At 45.3% G+C, this 14,990-nt stretch overlaps 1 protein-coding gene across 4 annotated transcripts in view; it reads left to right on the top strand.

The window, feature by feature from the left end:
- The window catches only part of CRHBP (corticotropin releasing hormone binding protein), a 63,108-nt gene extending 48,320 nt beyond the window's left edge, over positions 1–14,788 (top strand). For 2 of the 4 annotated variants that reach the window (XM_082782665.1, XM_082782664.1), the window contains 8 exons: positions 3,563–3,676; positions 5,345–5,519; positions 5,931–6,024; positions 6,594–6,751; positions 8,751–8,961; positions 10,282–10,430; positions 12,719–12,836; positions 14,010–14,788. In XM_082782665.1, the coding sequence (XP_082638791.1) occupies positions 5,439–5,519; positions 5,931–6,024; positions 6,594–6,751; positions 8,751–8,961; positions 10,282–10,430; positions 12,719–12,836; positions 14,010–14,167 (969 nt within the window). In that variant the 5' untranslated portion in view covers positions 3,563–3,676; positions 5,345–5,438 and the 3' untranslated portion in view covers positions 14,168–14,788. Of the gene's footprint in view, positions 1–3,562; positions 3,677–5,111; positions 5,520–5,930; positions 6,025–6,593; positions 6,752–8,750; positions 8,962–10,281; positions 10,431–12,718; positions 12,837–14,009 lie in introns of all 4 variants that reach the window. The other 2 variants (XM_082782663.1, XM_082782666.1) reach the window with 2 other exon arrangements.
- The last annotated feature ends 202 nt before the right edge of the window (positions 14,789–14,990 follow it).

The raw sequence follows: 14,990 nt of genomic DNA, 5'->3' as shown, positions 1-14,990 counted from the left end.
CCAGTAGTTCCACCGGTGCGTTTTGTAGAATGGGTGCTTATCCACCAATTACTGCTGTGGCAACAAAGAAACTCACATCTCATGCCACAAGTGGTCCCCAGATGTAGTCATGATCATGTAGTTATGATCATCACAGTTCCAAGGGGTCTGTCAGTCACATTTTGGGCCCTCCAAATGACAAGGGTTTTTGAGACGTTAATTAGCTCTCCATTGATTTTTCTGTACTACAGGTTGCTCCCTGGCCAGGACCTGGGCAGAGCAGTGACCCATTGCCCTGGGGTGTGGTAGGCAGTGTGTGCTGGACACACAGAGAAATTTGGCACCATGTCTTGACAATTAACTGGCCCTAATCAGCTGTGGTAACACATAGCATGGCATAACCTGTTAGTGGAGAGGGGACCTGATGGTTAGCAATGGGATGTGGCTGCAAAGTCTCACTCCTCTTCTTTCTCCTTCTCCCCAGCACCTGCAAGGGAGGAGGCAGAAACATGCATAGGAGCCTGGGGCAATGGAGATGTATGGGAATACAAAATCTTCCCCTCTAGCCCTCAGAACTGAAGTGAAGTGTTCAGTAATGATCTGTGAGTACTGTGAAGGGATTCAGGGACTTCAGTGTTTCCTATGGTGACTTATAGGATAAGGGAAATGGACTAGAGGCAGGAGCTTCCTCAGGCAGTTGGACTAGATAGTCTTTGAAGATCCCTTCCAAATGAGCTACTCTGTTCTGTCATTCCCTTCTATTCTAAACATGTGGCTCTAGTTTCACAATCCCTCAGGCTTTGAAGTGATGTTCTGTGTAAGTCTATATTAAGGATATGGTTTCCTAATGACCCCTGCAGCTGTGATTTTTCATGCAGCCTCACCTTTGTTTCCTTTTCCGTGGCATTTTTTTTCAGAGCAGTAATTGATTGCTAGCAAAGAATTTAGTAATCACGGGATTGAAAACTTGCCCCTCACAGTAGTAATTATGACATTTTAGAGCCTCTAGATTTCTTTGTCTCCTTAATCTAGGCTAGTTAATCCCACTGTTCAGGACTAATATGTGGAAGGGATTGCAGCCAGTTGAATGGCATAGCTCTATAATAAAATGCCAGTGATGTGCAGCAATCCCCTATGTGCAAAGACACAGACAATGGTGTGGGACCTGCTGCCACATGAGAAACAGCAACAGCTAGATAGTGTTACATTTCCCAGACACCATAGAAAAGGAAAAGCTACTTTCTTGTTTAATTCTGAATTAAAGCAGGGATAAGCATAAGAGAAATACATGTTAACTCAGCACAGTGTTTAGCAGCTGACACAGCAAGGTTAAACCACAGCCAGAGTTCCTGCACATTCAATGCCCTGCATCGTTTCTCCAGCTGGGCTGAGCATCCATGAGAAATCAGCATGAGCAGCTGAGGATGGACTGCCTGAGGCAGGAGAAGTCCTTCTTACCCATGCTGTTGGTGGTGAAGCACTATGGGCTTGCTGCTGTTCTGAGCAGGCAGAGGATTTGCCTGGTGTGGACGAGCAGGGGAGTCCCTGTGGGATGTGCAGCAGCCTGTCACTGGGATGTTCCCTGCGGCGTGAAGGAGACAGAGCTTGCATGGGGATGTGGCTATACAGGAAAACTAACATTTGTCTGAGGTTCTGGTGTTAGAGGGAGGTTTGATCTGCTCTGGTGCTTGTGCTAAGACTCAAACTGCAGCCCAGGGGAATTAAGAAATACAGGGTTTAAAATATGGCCCAAATTAGAAGACCAAAGTTTTCAACAGGTATATCACAGGAAATCCAGGAGCTGTGGTTTGTGTGGAGTGAGAAAGCTCTGGGCTTCCCTTGGGTGTAGGGGGCAATTAGCTGCAGGGGAAATTTCCACTCTGAGGGGAGGGAATGATGGCTACAGCCTGTGCTATGGTTGTGAAGAAGCTTGTGTGGAAATATAATGACCTTTCACAGGAATTCAAGCATGGAAGTGTGTTGTTTTAGGGAGCTGCGGGCTCAAAAAACCCTTTTGGAGACCAGGGATCCTATGTGGTTTGTAACACCCAGTCCCTGTTCTCATCATCAAGGCAGCCCTAAGGAGTGCCTGTAGCTGGAGCACTGCTTTCTGCAAAGCTCAGTTCCAAGATCATCGTACACAGCCTCACAGTACCAACCACCTTACCTCAAAGGAAAGGAAAACACAATTACTGACTGCATTATAGCACAGAGCATCACTTGATCTCCACAGGGGAGAGTAAACAAGGCTTGTTTCACTACTCTCTATTCTGCTGTATTTTCTCCACCTCTCACCACAACTGCGATCTCTCTTGTCTGAAAAAGCAGCTGACAAGACACCTACAAGCTCCCAACACTGTGTGGGGGAATTTTCACCATGGGACAGGCAGCTGTGGGCATCTGAACCCACCTACAGACCCCAGCTCTAGCAGTACAATGCTCTGCAGGATCTGAGGTGCCACCACGGTGTAGGGCAGGTGATGTCCTGCTTCTGCCAGGCAGGAGATAGGTGCTCCCAGGGCTGTGTTACAGCCACAGAGGTTGCTGGTGTAGTGGAGGTGTCACAACATGAGATTATCTGGTCTACAGCGGGGTTGGACAGGGTGGGAATGTGCTTTTCTTTGTTATGTAATCTGATGTTAACAAAAAATATTGTCCTATTAAGTGTTACTGTGACTCAACCCAATAAAAATAAAATAAATAAATAAATAAAGGCACTCTTCTCATTTGCCCAAGGGTTTGTATCACATTTAAGGTGCTTTTCCCTTCCAAAGTGCCCTAGGGATATTTTGAACCCTGATTAAATTGCTGATTTTTCTTTGCTTTGATAGGTGTAATCACATCTGACAAGTTCAGCCTCATCCTTAAGCACACGCAGAGCTGGAGCGAGGGTCTGGTCTGTGCAGGCAAGGGGAGACTCTGACGGCAGAGGGGCAACTCAGGGTTTGGGGTGGGCTGAATGGAGGTCCTTTCCACCTCAACCATCCTGTGACTGTGTTAGCCCTATGCTTTAGGAAGCAGGGAATCACCTCTGGTGCTGGGTGGCTTCACGAGGAGGCTGGGCAGGATGTCACTGTGCCTTCCTCACCAGTTGCTGCTGAGCACAGAGCTGAAATGCAAAGCAAGATGTGGCACGGAGGAAACAGCAAGTTGCATGAGTGTCCCTGCTAATAGTGAATTCCCCTTCTACAGCAACAGGCATCTGAGTTTAGCTTTAGCAATAACGCCATGCAGAATATTTGCAGTGCTCAAAGCAAACTCCTGCAGGTGCTGTGTCAGAAGCATGAAGCCTTTGTAGGCCTGAGGTGGCTCCTCACCTTTCTCCACCATCTTCAAGATTGTATTACAGTCCTCACACCTCCTGGTGCCAGCAGCTTGCTGTGCTATGGCCCCAGGGTTACCTGCTCTTCTGGGCACCCCCCCCAGGTAATGCTGTGTTAGCCCAGGCCTCAGCTACCCTTCACTGGGAAGGGTTTAAAACCATGGTGTTTCTCTTGGTGTATTTTGTGAGAGCAGATCAGATCACAGATGATCTGAAATAGGTTTTGCTGCAGTGTCACCTGTCCTTCACTCCTTTTTGCAGATGAATTCAACCAAATCTTCAGTAACTGGTGAAATCCTCAGACAACCGAGCACTCTTCCTCACTTAGTAAAGGCATCCAAGGAGGACACAGTCTCTGAGGCTTAGGCCGGCAGGGTAAGTGCAGGCACCCCAGCCAGAATGGGGCTGGGGGCTGCCAAGGGCTGGGAATATGGGTAGCAGGGGGAGTGAGGTTCTTATTGGGGCTGTAGTAGGTCTCCAGCTACCACTTCTGGCTACTTTAGTCAAACCTCTGTTATTTTCCAAACAAGCACCAAGCTGCCTGCTATGCAATGATCCTGACTTTCTTCTTCTCTTCAGAAAGCAAGTGTGTGATCAGAGAAGTACAAGAGGCTGGGCTCTTCTGCAACCCCCTCAGGTCATGCAGGCTCCTGGTGGTCTCTGGGGCATCTCACACCACCCCGAGCAACCTCCCAGCCACCCTCTCACAGGCCGTGGCTAAACCCTACAGCTTTCCTCCACAAGTTCAGTCCCTGAAGAACTCCAGAGTATTTAAATTCTGAGCTCCCGTAGTGCTTCTGATGATGCTTGCTTAAAATCGCAGTTAACAATTCAAGGCAAGTACATGAAGATGAATTAATTCAGTCTTGGTTCATTCAGCAATTAACCACACAGTTCCCTGAAGCAGTTTTAGCAACCTTTGAGTACAACCTAGTGTGAAAAGTTCAAAAACATTTTCTGTTTCCTCAGTATTCTTTATGCTATTGGAAATCATGCAGATACTGCATAATCACAGAAGTGCTATGCAGATACTGAGGAATATTATAGTTTAAAGTAAACTCCAAACATAAGAATTATAGCATAATAAAATCAAAGCATATAGACAGAGTAGTATTTTTTGCTATTATTATTTGACCATTAAGTGGTGTGAAACAACTGGCAAATGTTCCTGTCTACCATCCTTAAGATTGAAATCAGGAGCAGCAAAGTTAAAGCTCTGCAAGTTTGGATCATATTGTTTTTTAAGTTTTACTGAACCAAAATGAGATTTTGACAGAAAAGCGTAGCTGAGAAGATGTTATCAAGATGACTGAGATGGGCAAATTGTAGGTATTGTATGCACACCATCAGTGGATCACTCAGGGTCAGAGGAAAATTAGAGTATGCCATAAAACTAGTCACTGAGTTCGAGTTCATGATTTTCAGTACTCTGCAGAGTTACAAATTTTCATCTCCAGGTTCATCCTTTGAAGGTATTTCTCAAATTTCCCCTGAGGATCAGGGATGAGGGACAGCTGTATCAGCAGTTCTGTGGGAAATACTCCCTTAGGACCCCCAAGTTTTCCTAATTTCTGTGTGAAAGCTGTGTCTGCTGCAGAGGACTGTCTCATTTTCCTGTGTACTTGCTGCAGACCCCTTTGTGCCCCCACCACAGGCACAGGACCAGGAGGTCAGTGTTCATGCTGCATGCTGCGGAGCAGCAGGAGGAGCCCTGCAGGTCTGAAATGCCCTGAGACCAGAGAGGAGGAGGAGGAGGGAGGGATGCTCTTTGATTCTCACTTTGCTTTTGAGTAACTGGAAATCACCACAGGGAGCAAGCGCCCTGGCTGTGCGGGAACACGCTCTCCTCCTCGGAGCTTTTCAGCTCCACCAGACAGAGAAGTAGAAAAGACATCTGCCAGCAAGGGGAGCGCTGTTGGCTGGGGAATCTGTGGCTGTGATTTGGACCCTCGTCATGCCCACGTACTGTGTCACTGCGAGAGGAATTCAGTTACCATGGGTTACCCTATCAGTACGGGGACCAAGTGCCTCCCCTCCCAACAGCTCTATAAAAAGAGTCGCTGGAAGATGCCCTGGCGGCTCCTGCCTCCCAGCACAGAGCAGCAGGCACTTAGCGTGGGCAGAGAGGGGTGCCAGCATGCCGTCTGCCTTCCAGCTTCAGTGCCACCTTGTCCTCATCTTCCTGGCAGCCTACAAAGGGGAGACCAGATACCTAGAGGTGAGCAATGGGGCTGATGGCTAATGCACCTTGATGTGCTTTTCTGCTCTCTTCTAACTTTATTTCCATCTCCTGAGAATTGGGATTTGACTCTCCTTTCCTATTCCCATTCCCTCTGCACCTGACCAGAGGTGTGACATTAATATAAAAGCACTCCTTTCATTTATTTGTCCTTTTCTCAAACTTGCACTTTTTGCTAAGTAATTGAGACACTTGCTGTGTGCTGAGCTGGGCTAACCTCTAAGGTGCAGGTTTGCTCCCCCACTAAAGCAGCTTTCTGACTAAGCTCTTGCACAGCTGCACCCTTCCCGGAGAAGGGATTTAATCTGCCAGCACCTATTTTAGAGAAGTGCAAGGAGGGGGCTGTTTTTTGCTTTGCCCCAGCCTCTTCTTGCCCTGTTTCCCTGACAGGTAAGGGATGCTGGTGAAGATGAGCCCTTCCTACTCCTCAGCGAAGATTTGAAGCGAGAGCTTTCTGCAGGACAGATCTACCGGCGGTCGCTCCGTGAGTTTCTTCAAAGCTCTGCTGGGTCTCTCTGAGGAGTGGGAGGTTCCTGGGGGGGGGTGAGCTTGGGGTAATTTGGGAGTGACAGAGCTGCAGGTGCATTTTGCAGGGCAGGGGGGAGACAGGCAGAGTGTTAAAACCTCCGCAAGCTGTGGCTGAGGCAGAGAGCTCAAAGAGGGGCTCTGAAGGAGGCTGGGGGTCAGAACTGATTTTCCACTGATGGGAGGAGGTTGGGGGTCATCCATCTGCAGTCGCGGGCAGGGTCTGTCTCCAGGGGAAGTGGTAGATGGAAAAGCTGTGATGAGGGATAAATACAAAGGAACTCAGTTTTTATACACTTGTGTACACATGCAGATGCAGTTTTCAGCTCAGAGATGCTGTGATGTGTCATTTTCCCCCACCACACCTGTGAGCATCCCCGATTGCTCAGCCGTCTTTCTCTCCTCCCTACTGACTGGGTCTCAGTGCGGGGTCTCTCCTCGCTCTCCCCTTCCCTGTGCAGGGGGAGTGGGCACTGGGTCTCCCTTCTGAGCAGGCAGAGGCAGCAGCTCCCGGCTCTGTCCCTGCAGGCTGCATTGACATGCTGAGTATAGAGGGGCAGTTCACCTTCACCGCAGAGCAGCCCCAGCTGCACTGTGCGACCTTCTTCATCGGCGAGCCTGAGGAGCTCATCACGATAGACTATGACTTCGTAGACATTGACTGCCAAGGAGGCGATTTCCTGAAGGTAAGGAGTTGGCAGCTCCTGCTGCTTGTCCCTGTGTCCCTGCTCTGGTGTGTGAGATGCTGGCTGTGTGTGGAAGGGCACGCGAGTGCGTGTGTGTGTGTGCGCATACAGAACAGCCTTTTACAAAGCATCCATCTCTGGGACTGCTGCTCCTCCTCCCCCAGGTGCTTTGGTGGCATTCCCACCACCACCACCCCCATAAAGCAAAGTCTATCGCAGGCAGGGAATCAGTCTCCAAACTGCAGCATGGTCTCTTCCAAACTTTTCCAGGAGCACCTCCACTGAAGTGTCTGCAGCTGGCAGACTGACCAAAAAGCTTGGTCGGTGCTAGCCAAGGCTCTCAGCCCCGGTAGGAGGGTTTTCTTGTTGTCTCTGTGATAACATAAATTATGTGAGGAGATAATGACAGCCCTCTGAAATGCTATTACTTTGTGAGGACCTCCACTCACTGCATTAACTTGTTAATGTGTGGATCATTGCAGGAAAGACTATCAAATGGCCCTGCTAGAGCATGCTCCAAACAGAGAGAGGTCTGTGATGCAAAGCCATTTATAGTCCAGAACTAAAAAAAAAAAATAAATTACTGGAGCAATTTGGTAGCAGACAGATGTGTGACCAAGACCTGAACTCAGTTTTGGTGGTGAGGGGAGGTTTGAAGGTACCTGCCTGCTCCCTTTACCTCTTGCTCTGCCCTTTATGCACAGCACAGAGCCCCTCCTGAATGGCTGCAAGCTGAGCTGCGGGGGGGGAAGGAGGAGGAAAACTGCCCTTTAGCCCTGTCCTTGTCCCTCTGCTGGGGGGTCTTGTCCCTCTGTCCCTTGGTTGGGGTCTCTCCAAATGTTGCTACAGGATGATTTCAGGGATTTTCTTCCTAGACTCATAGATACTTGTGAAAGCTAAAAAAAAAATAGCAAGCAACCTTTAAAACTTTATAAAGGTTTCCTTCCTCTGATTATGGTGTCCCCAGTTGCTACTGTATTCATACAGGCAGCTTTTCCCTGATGTGATTTGGGCAGCTGCTTCTCACAAGTTCAGAAAATTTGCAGTTCTAGCAAATCTGGAAACCAATCCTGCAGGTCTTCCACCAAAACGTCCCACACACGCTCACATCAGGATTACTCACCGCAGCAGCAGCAGGATCTGGTCCTCCGATTTTCAAAGCATGATCAGAGCACAAAAGGAGTTATCAGGTGAGAGCAGGCAGGAGGGAACTGGAAGTGCTAGGAAGGGAAGGTAACTGCACAGCTGTGCTAGGGTTAACACAGATTTCCAGTTCTGGCATGTTTCTGACAGGTCTTCCTGAACATGGTGAGGGCCAATTTGTTGCTATTTCTGTTGTGAAAGAAAGATTTGCAGAGGTTGCTGCTTAAGCTCTAGCCCAGTAGGCAGCATTTGTTGTGCTCTCTAGTGATTACAGTGAGCTGAAAGAAAAGACACAGGTGAGAGCAATCCCCCTGCTGATAATTCCTCCCCTAAGATTTATCATGCTTTTCTTTTGGACTGAAACATGGATGCTCTGGGGGGCTCTGGGCACATTGAAGACGAGCTGCAAAACATGGATGGTGGAAGATTACAGGCAGGTCAGTGGACTTCATGTCCACAGCTCAGAAGTGTGACTTTTGTTTGATGTGGCTTTCACATTATAAATTAGTTTTAGTAGCAATTGAACAGCAGTACTAATAAATCAAAAACTGATGTGAATTTGATGGTGTTGGAGCAAAGAGAGCTGTCTCCCTCAAAAACAAGTCACCAAAATTGTCACCTGAAGGAAATAAAAACAATAAAATTTATAACCATCCCATTCCTATATATTGATTTAAGCTTTAATTATTAGTTAAATGTTAGGAAATAGATAAATGCAAAGATTTTTTGGCTTTACCTAGGGGTTTTTAACAAGCTATCTGGTGTCAAAATAAAACAGCGTAACACTTTACACTTCTCTTCTCTGCTGAGAAGATGATATGCAAAAGCCCTGGTTTCAATTATTGAACCCCTATAGGTATTTGATGGCTGGATACTCAAAGGAGAGAAATTTCCTAGTTCCTTGGACCATCCCCTCCCCACTTCTGAAAGATACACAGACTTCTGTGAAAGTGGCAACATGCAGAGGAGCGTCAGGTCATCACAGAACGTGGCGATGATCTTCTTCAGGATTCACCACCCAGGCAATGGATTTACTGTCACAGTCAAGAAAACTACCAACCTCTTCCGTAAGTCTTATTTTATCTAATTAAATAGCTTACATCTGGGGTGGAAAGCAAAACAAAAGTGATGGTTTGCACTGAATTCTCTCTGATTTTATCTGTATCAACACAGTTCCAGTGACTTTTGTGGAGCTGCCTGCCTGGCGGTTTGACTCAGGCTCAGCTTGTATCTCAGGAAAGAAAATTAGAGAACTATACAAGAGAACTTCATAATTTCTTCTGTATTCAGGACAAGAAGGATCTTTCTTTCAAAGATGATCTCTTCAAATCTAATATTGTTGTGTCCTGTCACATTTGGCTTGAACGGGTAGTATTAAACTAGAGATTTTAATCTGAGCAATTTCTAAATCTGGGTGAACAATGAGGAAAAAATATTTGAAAAAGTTCAGCAGTACAATCAGTATATTGAACAGTAACATGGAGAGTGATATATGATCCCAAGGACCTACTCGCAAGTTATTTCCCTGAGCCCACGAGCTAGCAAGGTACAAATATTGGTCACTTGCAACACTTTTCCAAAAGAGGACAGGACATCTATCTTCAGTATTTAAGCTGTTTGACTAATAAATCTGATTCATCTGCCTTACAATGCGAAAGATGAAGGTGAGAGCATGTCTGCCCTTCCCTAACTTTGAGTTGTTAAGACACGAGCCTGGACACTGGGTCTCCAGGCTGGTGTGGCTTTGTGCCCATGGACCTGATCATTGTGTGCAACTGCTGGAGCTTGCTTCTGTCCATCAACTGCTGGCCAAAGCAGCTGCAGGCCTCCATTGCCTGCATGGAGGATCCCTTGGGTCACGCACACCAGCGATAAGCTACTACCTGAACTGATGATTTTGAACTTCAAAACAAAATAAGCATGTGCCTGCTCTAGTTTGAGTGGGGTGTTTCACAGGGTAAGGGAACCCCAGTTATAAGGAGCAGGAGAGGGCTTGGGGGTTTGCTGGCAGTATTGTGCAATGACAAGTCAAAGGTAAATGAAAGCCCTTCATCCATATTTCGCTTTAACTGGCAAAAAGTAGGAGCCCCTGAGAACACAAATCCCTGACGCGTGGATTTGGGGTGTGAGCTCTCCTATTTGATGGCCTCACCCTCAAATTCTGATAGAACCCATTCTACACCATAAGCAATGGGAAGGAAATTTCTAGGGAATAAATGCCAGGCGAGAAAACCTAAAAATATTTTAGGCATACTTTTTAGTATTTTGGTTTTAACTCTCAGCTGTTAAATTGTTTTTTACTTGTTAGTACCAAAAGTACACGATTTTGCTAAATGTGGGCAGTAATGGCTGTACAAGTAACATCTGCACCTTCTCCTGTGCCCCAGCTTGCAATGTCATCTCTCAGACTCCCTCGGGAAGGTTCACCATGGTCATTCCTCATCAGCACAGAAACTGCAGCTTTTCTATAATATACCCAGTGGTGATAAAAATATCCGATCTCATCCTGGGACATTTAAATGGCCTCTTTCTAAAGGTGAGTGGGTTTTGTTTCTTAATAAATCACTACCACGTGCATCTTCTCTGGGCATGGACAGGGGAGGAAGGGGTGAAGAAGGGATGGCCACAGCACTGGCTTTTAGGGCATGTGTGCTCCAGATCATGTATGTGCCCACCATGCGTGCCAGCACCCCCAGAGACCAGAGCTGGGTCTGTCTCTGCTGTTATTGACTCTGTAACATTGCAGAGGCAATCAAATTATGCAAAGTACCATTAGCACATGTAAATATTTCTTACTCTTTGTTACAGCAAGCATTTAATTAGAAAGAAAAGAGTGTTCTCTCAGAGCTGTCTGTCTGCATTTAAACTAATGAAAGCGGGAAGCACTCTGAACAGAGAAAGGAGATGCAGGTTAGGCAGTGAGGTATGAGCATGGTGAAAAAACAGATGTGTTCACTACAGATGCTCAGTGTGCTGAGCATCCTCTGCTCTGTTTGCTCTGATGCACAGCATTTGATGCTCAAGTGATGAGCAGGCAGGAGAGGACAAGAGCTGTTGGTAGCACCCTGGGCCTGGGAGGTCTGAAAAGGTGAAGATGTCCAGAAGGATAGAAAAAAAAACTTTGTTTTCTGGTTCCAGTGAGACTGGTAGCTGAGGTCCTCCGTGGGGATTGCCTGTGTCTGAGCAGCAGTCAGGGCACACAGCTGACACAGGCAAGGTGCTGGTGGGAGGCAGGACATGAGAAGACAGAAATTCAGCAGGCAACTGGTGGAAACAAGACAAGAAACAGTGAACAAATCCCTGTCAGGGCAACACAGGGGGCTCTGTTGCTAATCTGTTTTTGTTTTTTTTTTTGTTTTGTTTTGAGTGGTTTGCACCAAGAAGAGCTTTAAGGAAAAGGTTAGAGCAAAATGAAGACACAGCTATTTGAGTCTGTGTGTGGTACCCCACCAGCAGACAGCATAAAGGGCAGCTTGAGTGAAACTGCAGAAATGATCTATTTTTGTCAAGACAAAAAATGAGCAATAAATGTTAGCTGTATATGCTGATCAGCAGCAGGAGCTGATCTGCTAATTCTGCAGAAAGAAAGAAAAAAAAAAAAAAAAAAAAAAAAAAAAAGAGGTGGACAGGCTTAAAAATTCAAATGAAAAGAGTAAATCATACCAGAGGTGGAGCTGTTAGGAGTCTGATAGTGTCTTGAGAGTCCTGAGACTGCACGACCCAGGCTGCAGATCAACTGGAAAATGGATATGGGGAAGTTCCTAGAGGGGAGTGAGGAGTTTTTAAGAGATGTTTAAATTTTGCTTGCACAGTAAAAGGGAACAAGGTGTGGGCAAGTGGTGAGCAAGGAAAGGTCTGAGCACAGATGGGAAGTGCTCAGGAAAAGATGGTCAGTCTTGCAGTGCAGATAGAGACTGGCCAGACTGAGGAAATTCAGCTCACAGCTTGGTGCATGAGGGCAAAATCAGTCACAGAATTACAGAAGGTGCGGATTTTAAATATTGATTGCCTCAGACCAGTCCATAGCTGTAGCCTTGCCTTACATGTTGTTTTCACAGGGACACTCACTCTTCCACACTACAAAGAAGGAGACCCCCACTCTTGTTACAAGAAAACAAAGGCAAACAAAAATTTAAATCAAGTGTAAAGTTTTAATACATAAGAGGAAAAAAATCTTCCTTTATTACAAGTTAGCTAGAAAATACCAGTACGCCTGATCAAAAAGCCGATGTCTCTGTCCTGCCAGGAGCTCCTTCTCTGCTCTTGAAGCCTGTGAACCAGCAGCTTCAGGGCTGATGGTTCAGGATGCCTAGAAACAACTTGTCCCAAAACAGACTTTGAGATGGCCCATTATTCAGTATTGGGCAGACAAGAGACCACAGCAGGGACTATTCTCTTAGTCAGAACGGTGAGATTTGGCATTACTTTCTGCTTAGGAATCTGAAAGCGAGGTTATTTTGGAGCCTAAGTTACTGTCTGCCAGCTGTGTGGGCATGCGTGCGGCCCTATGGCTCTATTAATTTGATTACACATCAAATTAATTGCACCCAGAATGAGATTGCTTACTTGCACTGAAAGCAACTGGATCGACAACTTAACTGCAAGCCAGTGATTTTCCAGAGTTCACTTAGATCTTTCTCTGAGAGTCTCTTAAATTAACTCACAAATTGAAGTACTATTTATTGATTGAGATGAGAACAGCTTTGATTTCACATGGATTTGAGCACAAAGTACTCTAAAACCTGCTGTTGACTGCAGTCTTGTCTAGCAAATTGCTATATTTTGATGAAAAAAACAAATAACTTTTAATCTCTGTCTTCTTAGAAACCATCAGCAGGCTGTGCGGGAGTGGGAGATTTTGTAGAGCTGTTGGGGGGAACTGGTTTAGACCCATCCAAGATGTTTCCACTAGCTGATCTCTGTCACTCCTTTCATGGGTCTGGTGAGTACTCCTTCTTCCACTTACCTCTGCATGACAAAATACCAAACCAGAGAGGGCCATGCAGGGCCTTCTCAAACCCAGATTTCCTCTAGACTGGTGAACTTCACATGTAGCAGAACACGAGAGCTAAATCTCTTCGAGCCTGTAGCAGGGGGGGTGTGATGCAGCACACCCATGAATACCTTCACTTGCCCCTGCGGTAATTATAATCAAGTTATATACATTTTTAAAACAGTTTTCCTATGACACATATTATTATTAGTGTCAACAGACAGACAAGCCTGGAAAGTCATAATAAATGAAGGTAGAGGAGTTACATTTTCAGTTCAGGCATTTTTTCTCACTTTTGTTGTGTTCTCAGTGCCTTCCTTTCTGCTGTAGAAGCAAAGCATACCCCAAAAAGCCTCAAAACCCTCACCCACTGCTTTCAGGCTGAGCCTCTTTCACAACAGTGCCATGTCAGTGACTTCTTTCTCCACACATAAATAACAATTTCCAGTTTCCCTAATATTTAATTGAGGAGAGAAAGCAGTGTTGCAGTGATGAGATGGATAGAGCTCTGCAGCACACAGATGTGGGGCCGAGGGAGTGTGGTACCTTGGAGTACCCTCTCCATCACCTTTCAACACACCACAGCCTAATGGTCCAGGCACTGCCCAAAGCCTTAACAAGTAAGCACTGGAACTGAGCAAATAATGAGCACTGCAAAAAGATCAAAGCATGCTTTCCTGGCAGCATAAAGGAAGGAAAATCCCATCTTGTGTCTCTGCTCTCCCAGTGTTTCAGTGTTGTTAGTTTTGGAGATCTCCAGGATAGGGTGCCGCTGTTCTCGCCTGTCACTTGTGGTATCTAACCAGTGAGTGCAAGCATGTATAAATTCCGTGTCATGTCTGTAGTTGAGACTGCAGATGGATGGGAGGTGAGTGGTGTTTGCATGAGTAAAGGCTACAACATTTAATGAAATAGCCAGGCCATTATAAAGTAAAGCCAACAAATGCAGAGGAAGGCATTTAGTCAGCAATGCCACTACCTGACGGTCATCGCTACACCCAAATGTGCTTTGTTTCCAAAGCAGTATGCATTAGTGCTTTGTAATTCCCAACACTACATATCACTTTTCCCTCTCTCTGGTATAAATTTATCCTTATGTCTCTATCCCTTTTCCCTAATTAGCCCAAATGAAGATTGGTTGTGACAATACTGTGCTACGAATGGTCTCCAGTGGCAAGCACATCAATCGTGTGACGTTTGAGTACTATCAGCTTGATCTGCAGGAAATAGAAAACAGAAAAGAGAACAGCATTGAGGAATTCTGCTTCCCTAGTATCTGAGAAACCAGGCAACATTTTTTCACACAGCTAATGACAATAAGGTTCTGGCAAATTAAAAAAAAAAAAAAAAAAAAGTATTTTTCCTTTACCAGCTGGTGTTATTGATCCTTTGAGCCTTTCTACAGTACAAGCATATTCCCCCTTTTTTCCCCATACAAATCAGTCATTCTCATGAGAAAGCAGGAAAAAGTATATTAATCTTTGTTACTACCATGATAATTTTTCTGCAATATTTAGGATAATTTACTATATTCAAAATCAATAGCAAGAACAGAAGTCTATGTTTCCAATATAAGTGTTATTAGGGAAACAGACATAAATCCTCAGTGTATTCAGTCTGAGCACACACAAAACTGATAAGTATAAACTTCATATGGTTAACTTTATCCTTTTATATCAGGAATAAACAAAAAAAAAAATAAGATGGTGGAATACATTTCCAGTTTTGTAAAAGGAAATCCAGCAGTAGTGTGTGCAAAAATGACTTGTTTGTTTATGACTATAAATGTGGTATTTATTTCTAATGACATGTTTTTAATAAAAATTTAAAGCATGGAAACTTCCTTACACAAACCCAAACATGAATAAATACATTCCAAGAGTTGGCAAAACACTATGATGTTGTATTTTTCTGAAGAGCTCTTTAAAACATTTTTGTTGAACTTCCCAAGTCTTGTGCAGTTTTCTGGAAATTATCATTTTGAACATATGTAGCTGTAAAACTGTAAACTATTAAAGTAACGTTATGGGCATAAATGTGTTTAACAGTGTTGCCTACACCTTCTTATGCAGCACATGCCACCTACCAGCACCTTTCCCATTT

The sequence above is a fragment of the Aythya marila genome, assembly GCF_965140915.1.
Source record: "Aythya marila genome assembly, chromosome: Z".
Taxonomy (NCBI): domain Eukaryota; kingdom Metazoa; phylum Chordata; class Aves; order Anseriformes; family Anatidae; genus Aythya; species Aythya marila.
This window is presented reverse-complemented; position numbering and strand designations above follow the sequence as displayed.